The 15,420-nt window shown below is 43.0% G+C and overlaps 2 protein-coding genes across 3 annotated transcripts; both read right to left on the bottom strand.

Moving 5' to 3' along the window:
- Nucleotides 1-23: 23 nt before the first annotated feature.
- LOC134190351 (uncharacterized) lies at nucleotides 24-3,140 on the bottom strand. The gene is made up of 7 exons (XM_062658803.1): nucleotides 2,821-3,140; nucleotides 2,677-2,759; nucleotides 2,543-2,601; nucleotides 2,166-2,485; nucleotides 1,884-2,101; nucleotides 138-1,350; nucleotides 24-44 (listed from the first exon to the last, which is right to left on the bottom strand). Exons 1-6 carry the CDS (start codon nucleotides 3,137-3,139, stop codon nucleotides 454-456), a joined length of 1,896 nt encoding a protein of 631 aa, XP_062514787.1. The 5' UTR covers nucleotide 3,140; the 3' UTR covers nucleotides 24-44; nucleotides 138-453.
- Nucleotides 3,141-3,843: 703 nt separating this feature from the next.
- Nucleotides 3,844-8,971, bottom strand: LOC134190121 (uncharacterized). Of its 2 annotated transcripts, none has more exons than XM_062658545.1 (4): nucleotides 8,758-8,971; nucleotides 8,417-8,554; nucleotides 7,588-7,680; nucleotides 3,844-4,207 (listed from the first exon to the last, which is right to left on the bottom strand). In XM_062658545.1, the coding sequence occupies exons 2-4, from the start codon at nucleotides 8,525-8,527 to the stop codon at nucleotides 3,947-3,949; spliced, it is 465 nt and encodes a 154-aa protein (XP_062514529.1). In that variant the 5' UTR covers nucleotides 8,528-8,554; nucleotides 8,758-8,971; the 3' UTR covers nucleotides 3,844-3,946. The 2 variants fall into 2 exon arrangements, with proteins under 2 accessions (XP_062514529.1, XP_062514530.1); XM_062658546.1 differs by having other exon boundaries at nucleotides 8,817-8,971.
- Nucleotides 8,972-15,420: the final 6,449 nt, after the last annotated feature.

The following is a 15,420-nucleotide window of genomic DNA, read 5'->3' as shown; positions in this document are numbered from 1 at the left end:
GCTACGAACGACGTTTATCAATCTCGCAAGTCCAAGCTCGCCAACTAAAGCAAGACAGACAAGTTCCGATTGAGAAATGAAGAAAAATCCATTCACGTCGTCGAGATTTCAATGATTAACTGACTGGCATCGATAACCCTCTCAGTGATTTCCGTTATGAAACCAGATTTACTGCTACGCTTGTCCAAAGAGCAACGAACACGAACAAACATTTAAAGCTAGAAATTAACCACAAACTCTCCCGGATGTTCAACGCTAGCATTCCTTTTTCCACTTCACCACTGCTCGTTGAAAATGCAAATCACGTGACTACTAATTAAGAAAACAACGTTCAGGATCTACTTTATGTTACACACACTAAATGTTACAATAAATTGTCATTTATACAATCACTAGAGATTATAATATAACAAATACACACAAATTGAAAGAAAATGGAAATATTAGTCACACTTAATTAAGACTTTCTATTGAACGTTCACCACCCAACCCTCCTGCTGTGATGAGTTCTCCATTCTGAGTTGAGAATGCAGCATGTGCCCACCGTTTGTGTGTCATGAGTGGAAGAGGAAGCCATTTGGTAGATCTCTCATCATATAATTCTACAATATTAGAAGAAGGAGAATAAAACCTCTGTTGTTGTGTCTCTCCTCCAGTCCCCACCAGTCTGTTACTGACTGACGTTAGTGTAGGTCCATGTGTGGTTGTAGAGGGGATTGTTCTCCATTTTCTATCACGAACATCTGCACACTCAACAATATTACTAGAGTAATATCCATCAGTCACTCCTCCCCCTACAAACACTGTGTTGTTTATAATAACAGAAGAACAGTAACGGCGTTTTGTTTGCATGTCATCCATCTTATACCAATGACCGCTGTGAAGGTCACACACACGTGCTGTGTTCACTATCTCCCCTGACTTAGTCATACCACCCACCACATACAGTGAGTTGTCATGAAGAGCAACAGATACACCATCCAACTGCAGTTCATTTGGTAGAACTGTGAGGAAACGCCATTTCTTGTTTTCATTCAAATGAAATTGTTCAATCACTAACTGATCTTTATCTTCATCCTCCACACACACACACACACACACACACACACACACACACACACACACACACACCAGACACACACCTTGATGACACACTACATTCCAGATGTCACCATTCTTTCTGACAAACTTGTCCCACTTATCATGTTCATAAGTGAGAACATGCAGATTACCATCATGACCTCCTACCACTAGTCTGCCTTCAATCTCTCCCATTTGATTATATTGACACAACCTGTCATGAGGTATGTGTACATTCCACTGTGTCCATGATGGCAGACTGTCATTGATCTAGAATCAACACAACATGTACAATAGATGAAAACAAGAACAATTATAAAAATTTAAATAAAAATACAAACAAGTCAAACATCAGCTGTATTTGCATGTCTGTATTTAGTACAAAATAAACATTTTATAAAACAATCAAACTTCATATTAATTAACACATACATTACAACAACTGTCTCTTATCAACTATACTTTACATGCAATAATTTAATGTGAGTGTGTGTGTGTGTGTGTGTGTGTGTGTGTGTGTGTGTGTGTGTGTGTGCACATTTTTGTGCATGTGTGTGTGTGGAAGTGTGTCTGTGGGGGTGTACACATTTGTGTGTGTGTGTGTGTGTGTGTGTGTGTGTGTGTGTGTGTGTGTGTGTGTGTGTGTGTGTGTGTGTGTGTCTCCAGAAAAGGCAGAAGAGAATAAAGAAACGCGCCCATGTCATACAGGAACAGGGCATGATGGCACAAGAGGGTCTGGTAGGAGGCTAGCTCAGCATGTACGTTACTATCTAATGTAATAGTTGAAAATATAACTCACGTACATCAACCCTTTCTGCGTGCTGTGCTTTGTCACATCGAAAAGCAAAAATTGTCCATTTTCCTTCCTTCTTTTCTGCCACTTCTTTCTTCGCTTTGCTCTCTGCAGCATCAGCACGTGCGTTTGCAGCTTCTGTTTGTTTCCTTTCTGCTGTTTTCTCTCTTTCCAGTCGAGCCACTTGAGATGTCAATGTTTCCTCTTTCTCTTGTGATCTTCTACTTCCTACGTACAACAACTCGTACGTCATGTCACAAAACAGACTACAAACAACACACAAGAGACTCACCTTGTACACAATCCAGTCTGTCCGTGTCATACCTTTCCAGCCTTTCAGCGACATGTGGTTGGCCTAGGTGGCGAAGAATGTTGCAGAAAGTGGTAAACATGGTAGGTGGTCTAGTGGGAAGAATGTCAACAAGAAGGAGACGCAACTTTTGATCACGAGGAAGAGAGATGCTGTGGAAAGCGTCCAAGTCATCTTTGTTGATGAAACTTTGCTCATACAAACAGCCAAGAAATTCTGCGCTCAGGCGAAGACGTTGTAACAGGAAGTGGTAGTTTTTTCGAATGGCAGGCCACGACTTCGTAAGGGCGGGACGAGTGCGCCTGCGCAGATTCAAGTCTGACAGCTGACGCATGCGCAGATGACGGATTCCCGCTCACAACTTCTGTGAACACCGTCGGTGTGTCTCTGCCTCTCCCTGACGTTTCCATAGCAGTTGCTACAAGATCAAGTCATAAAGTGCAAAGACACACAAACACGTCATCTTACGAAAGTCACGTGATGTCGACATCACGTATTCGGGATTTCCCCTCGCTGTCGGAGCAGTCCTGCAACTGGCGGCCGCCGTTGTGTGTGACTCTTTCGTTTTCTTTCCATCTACACGATAAGAAGCATCATTAAACGAACGTCTCTCGTCAACACGATGAGCAAGTCTCACATGCTGCTGACTTGACGATTTCATCTCGACCTTCCTTGAGCTTCTCAACAATAAATCCTTGACCCACTTCACTCACTATCCTGCAGAACGTGTCGAATAGTGTAGGATCTTGTCTAGGAAGGATATCTCTCAATAGACGCTTCATTCTCTTTCTCTCTAGAAAACATTCATTCGTCAACTCGTCGTATTCGTCTCCGCTCATCATTCCCACTTCCACAAGACGACGGAGCAGCGCAGCATCCAGTCGCAGATGATCGGCGACGTAGCTGAAGTGTCTAGAGAGCGAGAGCCACGGATTTGTTCTCACAGAACGACGCATTCTCTTCAATCACTTGCAAGGCAACTGGAAACTGCGCAGGCAACATTCCCTTACGTCTACAACGTGAGATAAACCAACCAATCACCATCATCGCATGTGATCATCACGCCTCAAAGTCATGAACAACAAACGGAGTTTAATTAACCAGTTAAACGTAGTTGAATTCGTCTGGAGTTGCGCTGCTGAGCGCACGCGCACGGCGGACTCACGAGGGCCTGCGTTGAACGGAGCATGCGCATCGCCAGCGACCATCCGGCACGCCACAGCGCAGCAAGCGCCCCAGAGCGCGCATGTTTCGTTTTTCCCACCCTCCCATCCCAATGTCTGATGGGCTCGTGCTTGGGAGGTTTTTTCCCCTATTCTTCATTCTATTAAATCTCTGTGGTTATCCACGTGAAAGGTGAGTTGGGCCGGAGTCCGGTCTGAAGTCCCGGATCCGCGCCGGACGTCGGTTCTCTGGACCATGATGGGCTGGGCCGGGCTCCGCCCACTCTCCACGGCCACGCCTTCATTATGCAGGCTGGCTCAGGTAAGTGGTCGCATCAAGTCGGCAAGATAAACATCACTTGAAAACTGACGGAGGTAAGAATTCAACAGTCCTACTAATGTATGCACCGGTCCACCCCAATATCTAGACAACAGTCGATCCCCAGGGTAGGCGTGGGAAAGAAGCAAGGAAAACGGAAAAAACTGATTGTAATCAAGCGTTTCTATATAATTTTCATCCTAAAATTCGGATTCATTGCAATGCTCGTCACAACGGCAATAGCTAGACACCACCATACAGTCAGTCATGCAACCCAACTACTAAACCTTGTGACATGCTCCTGCTCTACACTGAACACATTCTAGTGTTGAAAACTTCACGTACACTGCTAATAGACGACAATACAAGAATAATAAAAACATGAACCTAGAACAGTTCATTCCTCCTATCCAATCACGATCAACTTGAAATGTACGATATCCCACAAAAATCCTACAAACGAAATCATGTGTGCAGATTGCCTTTGTCACCGACAAACGTAAACTGCTCAAATGGCTCTCCTTCCCCGCCATGCAGAGCACCTACAGAGAACACAATTTGATAGTTAGACTTACTACAGCTCAAAGACTTCTCAACACAATCATCACTAATATGGTAAACACATTATCATGTATACATGTATGTATTTAAATATCTATGTATGTGTGTGTAGATGTATGTACGTATGCATGTACAATGTCTGTAGCTATGTGTGGATGCATGTACACCCAGTGCTCGAAATAGCGGTCGGACATCGGACATTTCCGAACACTTTTGTTGTTTGTCCGATCACGAAGAAGAACGTTCGGACAAGATGTCAAACTTTAGAAACGCAACTGTAGACATGCCGTAAAGGAGCTCTAATGTCTTGCTCTCAAGGTTAGATTTATCATTTTCCACTACAGCTAGCTGCACAATGAGCGTCTCTTCATTTTGCCGCATGTTTCCGATGTCTATTACCCAGTGATCGCCGCTCTTCATTTGATAATTGAATTATAATTACTACGCCACAGGTGCGGCCAACTGTAATCGACGTGTTTCATCTCTACATCAAAAGGTTCGTTGTAAAATTAGTGTTTCTCGTATATGGTTTAGTCAGAAGAGATACACATGAGTTACTAGTAGCTACGTAGTATACCCCAACCGGTCTTGTAGAACGGATTCCTGAGTCACGTGCTCTAGTAATGATATGCACGGCGTTCTCCAACTATGTCCTAACTTGTCCGCTGTGAACTTCAATCTTCTGTCGCTTTTTAATTTTATAGTATGTACAGTATCCTAGAGATTTACAGAGGCTACTCTCTGTTCGCGATGACTTTGCTCCCGAAAGTCAGTAATGATGCAGCTGTAATTGTTTACCACAAGCAGATGTTAAGTGATATTCCAAAACTGTCCATTAGAAGTCATATTACAATAGAATGAGGTTATGTAAACGTAAAGGCTATCAAGACGACACAGAACGGGAAGAAGAGTCAGGAATACCAACCAACAGCCCGCGAAACAATGAGGACTGTGAGTTGATGTCACAGCGGTGGACCGTTTAGTGACCTTGCTAATTGGCTACTTCCTCTAGTAGCTGTATAGTCATACCTTCCTAATTAACTCATGCGCTAGGAACCCTATTGAGGATTGGGAAGTTTGGGTGGGAACTGTTGACAAGCACTAGTTTTGTACGTTGTACATGAACCTGTACAATTTAGTGTCAGAAAAGCCTAAGTAGTAACTGATTTACTCTCTGATACAACAATTAGTACAAGCTGCTTCAAGGCTAATTAATAGTTAATTAACAGTGAATATAAGTGCTTATGAGCAGTACAGAACATGATTCAACTTCTGCTTTACTATTAATTAATTTAGCTTAATACATTTTGTCTACGTATCTCGTTATAGAAATTTTCTAATGTTGCTTAATCCACAGACTTAAATCACAAGTCATGAAAAACAATCTGTGGGAGACCATTTTAGTCTCAAACTCTGTTGACTTGTGGATACTTAAGTACTGTTTATAGACCAGAATTGGTCTACCTATGGCTGGACTGCTTTGAAATGTCTTGTCTAATGTCGTTGTAAAAATGAAGAAATTATTTCCAATGTTGTGTCTTTCAAGAACGGCCAAAACATTGCCTCAGCTTTTGTGAAACCTTACTGAACTTTTGTGCTCATGTAGCTGTTGACTGTTTATGGATATCATAAGGCATGGTGATACTGATCTTTTGCACTCATCATGTTAAATTTGACTGCCTTTTTTATTAATGCGCGTTATACCAAACAAATCAGGTTTTGATGCTCCTGAGTAAGTTAGTTAGGATGGAAAATATGTTTGAACTAATTCTAGCTGTGAAGTCCAATCAATTTAAAATTTTAGTCTCACGTAGCCAGCCTCTCCCACTTTTGATATCAAAAGGGGAGGGGCTGGCTACGTGAGAATATGTCCGCACAACGTTGAAACCTTAATTCGAGCACTGCATAAGAATGTATAATTACCACAATTCCTCCATCACACTGTACACATGCAGTAAGAAAAATAAAACAAAATTCTGTCAACCTGATAAGACAATAACTACTGCAAATAGTTTTCACCAACAGACAAGTTGAACATAATGAAAACTAATTTAGCTATGAGCCTATAAAAAAGGGACTTTGTAAAAAATCACGAGACTTGGCGAGTAGAGTGTACTCTAAACGTATACGGCTAAACTGACTTCCGGTCTGGGGAGTATGTGGCTGGCTGATTATGTCTGTCACGCTGCAGGAATGTGCCATGCCTCCTTTGTGTGGTCCAACTAAAATTGAAAATTTGAAGCTGTGTTTACAATTGAAGTAATTGAAGTAAAATTGAAGCTGTGTTTACACTGTCGCTTCCACAGCTATGAGCCTTCCAAGTCCTGAACACCACTAATTACAGTGGCGTAGGAATTAAGATGTTCAAGAGCGGAGGAGGGTAGATGTCATCAAACAGATTTGCAAAAGTCACCGGCATAGAAAACTTAAATTTCTACACTAAACGAGGGTCTTCATTCCCTCCCCTGCTTCCTACGCTGGTGCTGGAGTAATTGTCGCGAAGAATTATGAATATACACGCTATTTTCTTTCTAAACGTGTTACCTGTCAAACGTATTTAAAACCGTAGAGCGAATGGCGTTTCGCATGACCACAAACTCCGTAAATAGCCTGTAGTCGTCGAAGTGGAGTCATCGTATACGGGACATAAAATCTCTCCTGGCTACGTAATGTTAGATTCCCGTATAAATATTGTAAAACCAAGAAAGCGATTGATTTCGGGTCAGCAGTTCTATACAGGTGAGTTCTGTTGTTTATTTCCGACAAGTCCTAACAATTATCGCAAACATGAATTACACTGTTCTGGTAATAAAACTTTCTCAAGAAAGTTTCGCACGTACGATTGGCTGTTCGTCAGCCCTCCACGTTTGGAGAACGCTACACTGTACTCGCCAAGTCTCGTGACTTTTACAAAGTCCCTCTTCTTATAGGCCCATAGCTGAATAAAATAGCGTGCTATATTCGTAATTCTTCGTGACAATTAGTCCTACTGTACGTGCATGGTGTTCAGGACTTTGAAGGCTCATAGCTGTGGAAGCGATGGTGTAAACACAGCTTCAATTACTAGCTAGATCAAATATATTAGGTGGAGATTTAATGTGATGTATGAGGTTGATCATCGTAATTACCAAATGTAAAACAACTTAAACTTGAAATATTTATTGAAAAGTTATAACACACAATAAAACAAGAAATACAAACAGATTGGTATATACAGAATAAATGATTCTTGACTGACCATCAACACAACTCACACTAAAAAGTTGCATCTCTTTGTTAGAGATAAAAATCTAGTTGATATCTTATCATACGGGATACAACAACAATCACACTTTCTTCACTCACACATCAATCAACTCACCAAGTCAGTCTCATTCACGTCTGATGCAATTAGTAGCAGCTTAACCATCTCCTTGATATTATCATGACAAGCTTGCATCACAACAGTCCAATCCTATTTTGAGATCAAATGACGTGAAGTTCATTTCATCATCGAATACCAGAGCTGCCAACTCTCCCGCATTGAGCGAAAGACTCCCACATTTGCCATCAAATCTCCCCCATTCTGACCATTGGTGGGCGTACCTGTTCTGTGTAACCATACCCTTACTTAAGTTAATACATATATACTTGATCAATATTGACATAGAAGGAGGAGTCCAACAGTCAGGCAAAACTGTCCGGAAGTGGAAAAGGGGGAGGGGCTGCCTACCTGACTACACCAAGAAGTTGTATTGCTGGAAAAGCGATCGACGAAGGCCACAAAACAATAGAATCTAGAACATCCCAACTAGCCACGAGAATGTGTATATACCTTGTTCTTATATTTAATTAATCTAGTCTTATATCCTAATAACAGGCAGTGGTAGGTAAAAGCTACGTGTTTTACATTTGTTGCACTATGTTTATTTAAGTGTACTGTAATTAATTAATTAATTGATGGCTTCTACTCCAACTGATCATGCAAATATTTAAATTTCAATAATTATATATTATTTATATATTATTTAACACTTATTACGATTTAAAATTTATTGATATTAATGCTATTGTAGGCGTGCCAAACAATTATAAACTCCCGCATTCTCCCGTATTTATTCTCCCGTATTTTCCCCCTGCAAACCCACGCATTTTGATTCAGCTGGTTGGCAGTTCTGGACTATACACACATTAGAACTCACAACACATACCCATATCCCATCACGTGTATTAACGTCTGCTCCTCTTTTAGTCTCCACCTCATCTTTCCCCACCGCATCATAGAGTTGTTTGTGTTTGTCTATTACTTTACGTGCAGGCATTTCCAATGTCCAACAACAATTCTAACTCTAGGAAACAAACAAACTGTAACATCCCAACACACAAATCAACTCACAAACGAAAGAAAAAGTGAACGCTATCACGTAATCTTTCTCTCTCATCAGTATCTAGCTAGCACTCGCAACGTCGCTGTATAGCGACATCATGATCATCACATACATTTCTACTTCTCTCATGCAGCCGAAAATTGCTACAAAAAGAATCTACTTACTGCAAAACGGCTCAACGAAATTAGGAAATTTCACCAAATGAGAACGGTAGAGGACTTACTTTTGCGCATGCTCTACGTTATTATCCCGGATAAAGGAAACCAGGACATAATTTGTTGTCAGATTGTCTGTGGTATCGTTGTAATCGTAGAAAGTCGTCTAGCACAATAGTTCGTTCTGCAGACAAGGAGTTGATGAATTCTTCACTCGAGCCAGTCTCTCCCCGCCCCGCCGTCCTCAGGATTGTCACCCAGACTCACGTGAGCCTGGCAGTGTTCGGTTCTCGTATGACACTTTCACACGGGAGATTCCCGCCCCCTCACGTGCAAAGCGGTCTGGCTTCGAGGCTACTGCTATACAATGATCGATTTCACGGCAAAGAAATTATGCAGATAATAACGGATTCATATTGCAAGCTAAACACAGATTTCTGAAAGATTTTACCAAGCGTTTTCTTTTTCTTCTTTGGTAAACATGTATTAGCTATACAGTAAATGTCACATGTTCGCTCTGCTTTGATGTTATTGAGGAGCCAATATTGACATCTATATCAATCAATATTGATTGATATAGACAGTAAATATTAATTGATTTACACAGTCAATATGCTTATTGATTTCTACAGTGAAGATTGATTGATTGATTGATTGAGTCAATGTTAATGACAATAGTACTGTTGACTGCATACATCAACTACGTTCACTGTATAAATCAATGAATATTGACTGTATAAATCAATCAATATTGACTGTATATATCAATCAATATTGACTGTATATATCAATCAATATTGACTGTATATATCAATCAATATTGACTGTATATATTAATCAATATTGACTGTATATATCAATCAATATTGACTGTATAAATCAATCTATATTGACTGTATAAATCAATGAATATTGACTGTATAAATCAATCAATATTGACTGTATATATCAATCAATATTGACTGTATATATCAATCAATATTGACTGTATATATCAATTAATATTGACTGTATAAATCAATTAATATTGACTGTATATATCAATCAATATTGACTGTATATATCAATCAATATTGACTGTATATATCAATTAATATTGACTGTATAAATCAATTAATATTGACTGTATATATTAACCAATATTGACTGTATATGACTATGCGCTTCTGCACTGACTATCGCCAATTAAACGCACGTACCAAGAGCGATGCGTTTCCCACGGGCAACGTATTGGACGTTATCGAAACATGGCTGGCACGCGATACTTTAGCACAATTGATCTTGCACAAGGCTATCACCAGGTACCAGTCGCTGAGGCCGACAGAGAGAAAACCGCTTTCCGTACTTCATCCGGTCTCTGGAAATTTACTCGGATGCCGTTCGGGTTGAAAGGAGCCCCCACGACCTTTTGTAGGCTGATGGCCCGTGTTCTTGGACGTATGTCGCCAACGCAGTTGGCGCTTTATATGGACGACATTTGCGTTATTTGTGCGACGTTCGACTCTCATCTGAAACGCCTCGAGGCCACATTCAAAAATCTTTTGGACCACAGTCTCCGCATCAAAGCACATGCAGTTTCGCTATGGCGGAAGTCATCTTCTGTGGACACAAACTTAGCGCCGAGGGGATACAACCATCCAGCACTAAACTGGACGCCATCAGCAGGTTGCCCGTTCCATCCACACCTACCGAAGTCAAAACTTTTCTCGGGGCGACTGGATGGTACAGAAATTTTATTAAGAACTACGCCACATTAGCTGCCCCTCTCAGAATACAGGCGGGAGTAGCATTCAATTGGACGCACGAGTGCCAAACAGCGTTCGAAACATTAAAACTACAATTGATGAAGTCACCGTTGCTAAGTCATATTCGTTCGGTCGGCACTCTCATTCTGACACGAATGCCTCTACCGTTGGTCTGGGCGCGGAACTCACTCAGGAGACACACGAAGGGACACGTCCTGTCGCTTTTTTAACAGAGCTATGACTAAAGCGGAAAGGAATTACTCGACATACGACCGTGAATTGCTCGCTATAGTATCAGCTATTCGGCACTTCCGCCGCCACCTGCTCGGCAGGCGGTTTGTGCTACGTACTCACCAGAAACCACTGCAATATTTTCCCGTCACCCGAGACACTTGGGGTAGACACGCCCGATGGCTTGCAGAACTGCAGCTGTATGATTTCAGCATTCAGTACATTGAAGGTACCCAGAATTGCGTCGCAGATGCTTTGAGCCGTTTGGGTTTTGCAAAGGAACCCATTGACACAATTGCCAACGTCACGACAAGTCATCGCAATTTTGGAAGACGACATTCGGACTGCCCAAGCAGCAGACTCTGACATTGGTAGTCATCAGACTTCTCAAGTCTCGTCGTTCTCTGTCAGCGGACGCATCCCCTAGTGTGAAGAGTTTTCTGCGACATGATCTTTATCCTGCAGAAGACATCGTTTGGCGCAAGGCGCGCGACTCGAGACAGTTGGTCGTACCACTCTCGCTTGTACCACGAGTCTTACAAGTGGCGCACGATGACCGTACGGCAGGACACCAGGGAGCCAACAAAACCCTCGACACGCTACTCGCACGTTTCTGGTGGCCTACAGTTCGCCAGGATGTTGCTGCATATACCCAGTCGTGCAACCGTTGCGGAGAACGCAACCATCCGACTGCTGCAGCTAAAGCTCCGCTTTGTCAACGCCCTCGCCCTTCTCGTCCGTTCGATATCGTGGAGAAAGATATTAAAGGGCCATTGCCACTGTCCCCAGACGAATACCGCTACATTCTAGTCTTCCAAGATGCTTTCAGCAAGTATGCGGAAATGACACCTATTGCAACCGCGTCGGCCCACACCGTTAGCACCAAATTGAGAGAGTGGATCGGACGCTACGGCATCCCGCGTACCATCCATTCCGACCAAGGTGCTTGCTATACGAGCACGACGTGTAACGACTTGTGTGCTAAGTATGGGATCCGGCACACTGTCTCTTCAGCCTACCACCCGCAAGCTAATGGCTCCGTTGAACGGCTGAACCGCTGTATAGGAACAGCTCTGCAAAAGTCGTTGACCACTCTCAAACCGACTGGCCAGATCGACTACCGGACGTGCAGTTGGCTTACAACTCTGCCAAGCATGACGCGGTTAATGCGTCTTCGTTTCGCGTCATTCTTAAACAGGGAGCCCGCACAATGACCGATTTCTTGGCGGACCATCTCCAATCAACACCGAAAGCAGATATACAGCAATCACAAGAACGAAACGGTTTCTCTTCACATCCCCAACCGACAGATACATTACAGTGCACACAAGAAGTATATGACCGCGTCGCAGACCATCTTAATATCGCCACCTTTAATCAACAAACGCGGTACAACCAGGGCACACACCACACGCCATACGGCCTTGGCGACCACGTATGGCTTTACCAGCCACGTGTTTCTCGCGGCAAGGCACGTACACTAACGGCATATTGGACTGGACCTTACGTTATTGTGAAGCGCTGCTCAGAGATCACCGATGTAATTCGTAAGCTAGGCGGCAGAAAGGAAAACATCGCTCACTACAACCGTATGAAGCCTTATACACATCGTCGTCCACCAGTGCCTCCCGGAAACACGCAGCCACGCAGTCCACCTACAAGTTCACCACCTACCAGCGTTGATAAGGCGCAAGAGAACCAGAGCGAATCGGAGTGGACGACTGCAGACGAAGCGACACCATCTACCGATGACGAACAACAACTGCGCGAATGACGCAATGCGGATTGCCCACGACGCCAGCCCAGAATGCCAATAAGTCTCGACGATTATATCATAGACACTGATATAAATTAATGTAGTTAATTATTATGGACATATTGAGTTGAGTTATAACGTTGCGTTATACTTTTTAGTCTAGAGTACCAATGAGAGACGTCTGGACCCGCTCTCATTTAAGGGGAGTAGTGTAAGGGTATGCGAGGTTATACGGGGAGTCAGTGTTGAGTTTGACTTTGAGCGCGAACATGTCTAACAGTACTTCTACTGTTACACATTACACAGAGACTGAGGAGATCGAAAAATAGCAGCCATCCTTCATACAAGGGTAAGAGCCTGAGATTTAGATAGCGCGGAATGCGTCAAATAGTTACGCTGACGTACGTTGTACATGTACTGGTGCAGAGATTCCTATTGCATCATGTAAGTGTCACCTCGTGATTCATAAACTGCGAAACTTCCTGGGTCTCAGACTTTGGTGAGTCTGGTCGTCTGACTATAGTCTAGAGGGTCACCTCATCGTCATCACGTAACTTTTAGCCTGGTGTCTTAAGTGTGCTAGCCGTAAAACTTCCTAGTGTCTACGGACCGCTAAAGCAGGGTCAACTCTTACTTACCACCAATACATATACAACTAACGTACGTCACCTTGACCATTTGAACGGCATATTCGCATTCCGCGCTAGCTTGCCATCTGAATCTCAGGCTCGTAGTACCCTTGTATGAGAGAATAACCTACTGTCCCTCGGTCTCTGTCCCCTTCTAGTGAACTACATGATCTGGTAGCCTAGAGTATACGTACACTCTACAGAACTAGACGAACGTATGACGTCTCAGCTCACAGCGTGTCGAGTGACATAATAGCTAGCCATCACCCGAGGCAGGCGCGTGCTACGCCTGCTAAAGAGCTAGACGACGTCAGGCGTTAGATCACTCCGCGTGGAGGCACCGCCCCTCTCCATTCCTTGTGCGCGCGTGGGATTGCTTAGCAGCAGTTGACTGATACTTTGCACATTGGGTCAGTGCAAATTCCTCGGACAAAAGCGAATCGTTTCGTATGACTCTCGTCGTTGTAGCTGCTACGAGTGAGGCGCTATAGCAAGTGAAACGTGAAAGAATAAATCGCGTTCTTTAATTGCCGTTAGACGGCTTCTGAGACGTTTAGTCGGAGCGTTTACAGTCGAGCGTTAGACCTTTTACTGAGTCTAGAAGAAATCTGGATAGCACGTGTTTGGATACGCACCTCGATCTACTGAAGCTTCAACTTAAGAGAACACTTTGACACAAAACGAAAAGATTAATTAATTAAAGAACTAACCACACTTGCTGTCTTCGAATTCATGACAGTTACAACAAGTAAATGAACCGACTGCGCCAACTTCGGATCTTTCTGGCGCTCGAATCATCCTTTTCTGTTCGGCAATTGGCCCGACGAAGACGTACCTGCAATTCACAAATCTTTACCCCCTTTTTTCCGTCCGGCCGGCACCGGTGTAACATCTTTCCAGCAGCAGCGTGCTGGTTGTGACAAGTTGTGTGTTCGAAAGCACATTATCTAGTAGGTGGCCAGTGAGCCAGTATGTCTAGTGATCCAAATAATTGAAATTCCACGCTCTGTTGGAAAGATGCCACACCTTTTTTCTGCGGGCGTGGCACTAACGACGTCATCGCGTTTTACGGACACTGGGGTGTTACTTTGATGTCTCGGCGTTTGTTAGGTTAACCGCGTGATTCTAGAGCGAAAGCAACTAGTTTTTTTGAACTTTTACTATCACGTATAGTGATACACCGAATCAAGTAAGTCCTCATTAGGACCTGGCTCTTGTGTGTTTTACGTCTTGCAGACATGAACAACCTCTTTCTGATCTCGGTCGTGACTCTGCCGCGTTATTTTGAGTGACGATGTAAACATTTGGACTTGACAAACGTGAATTAACGTACAAACTTGCGTACGTAGTACGATATATATATATATATATATATATATATATCGACTAGACGTGTTCTGTGTGGTACACATCTACCAAATGGTTTGGTTTGCATCTCCTGAATACTTCCTAGAATGTGCGTGGTTTAGGGAATGACCGACGCGAAGAGGAAGTTTATATATGGACAAGTCTGGTGGTCTGCTGAGAGGTAGGAAGAGACATGATTTCATCTTGAGTTCTGACTGTGCATCATGTTGGGAGCTGCAGCAGGAATTAAAGGGAAAGCAGAACTGCATCAAGTTACTTGAACGACGAATGAGGATGGAAGGAAATTGGAGAGTTGAGGCAATTCAGGTTAATGACGCAAAAACCTTGTTTACACAGGATTCTGCAGCTATAATAATTTTAAAGATTTTTAAAGTTGTTAGAGTATGCTGCCGGTTCACTTAAAAGAATTGTCCGCACTACTTGGTATCAAGAAAGTCAAGACAACGGACTACCACCCACAATGCGATGGGTCAGTGGAGAGACTATATATATATTAACAATGCTATCGAAACATGTGGCAGCGAACCAAAATTGGGACACATGGCTACCTTGTGTACTTCTTATCGATCAGCAAAGCAGAGTTCAACTGGGTTATTACCATTCAAGCTTATGTTTGGTACTTACCAGCACATGTTGCTTTGGGCTTGACAGACAAAGAACCAGTTAGGTTGTGTTATGTTGCAGAGCTTGAGAAGCAGCAGCAGCAGGCTAAGGGGATTGTTGATATTCAGTTAGCAGCTGCTCAACAGCGACAAGAAAGGAATTACGGAAGCACTACTGTCAGGGATTATGTGGAAGGTGACTTTGTGTGGCTACACTAAAAGGCCGTAAAAGCAGGTCTGTCACCAAAACTGAGTAGTCCTTGGTCTAGTCCTTTTCGAGTGTTAAAGTGTTTTGAAAATGCTACCTATAAGATCAAACCAGTACAAGGTGAAAGAGTACA

Source organism: Corticium candelabrum, chromosome 14 (genome assembly GCF_963422355.1).
Source record: "Corticium candelabrum chromosome 14, ooCorCand1.1, whole genome shotgun sequence".
Taxonomy (NCBI): Eukaryota; Metazoa; Porifera; class Homoscleromorpha; order Homosclerophorida; family Plakinidae; genus Corticium; species Corticium candelabrum.
The sequence above is the reverse complement of the archived record's forward strand: the minus strand, read 5'-3'. Positions and strand labels throughout refer to the sequence as shown.

Bases quoted from the DNA above. Each gene is read 5' to 3' on its own strand.
- LOC134190351 (XM_062658803.1), bottom strand. From the start codon at position 3,139: ATGCGTCGTTCTGTGAGAACAAATCCGTGGCTCTCGCTCTCTAGACAC. The intron at 2,602-2,676 runs GTGATGTCGACA...TTGATCTTGTAG, and splicing joins CGAGGGGAAATCCCGAATAC to CAACTGCTATGGAAACGTCA. The intron at 2,102-2,165 runs GTGAGTCTCTTG...TGTTGTACGTAG, and splicing joins CAGACTGGATTGTGTACAAG to GAAGTAGAAGATCACAAGAG.
- LOC134190121 (XM_062658545.1), bottom strand. From the start codon at position 8,527: ATGCCTGCACGTAAAGTAATAGACAAACACAAACAACTCTATGATGCG. The intron at 7,681-8,416 runs GTATGTGTTGTG...ATCTCAAAATAG, and splicing joins ATACACGTGATGGGATATGG to GATTGGACTGTTGTGATGCA. The intron at 4,208-7,587 runs GTGAGTTGATTG...TGTTCTCTGTAG, and splicing joins ACGTGAATGAGACTGACTTG to GTGCTCTGCATGGCGGGGAA.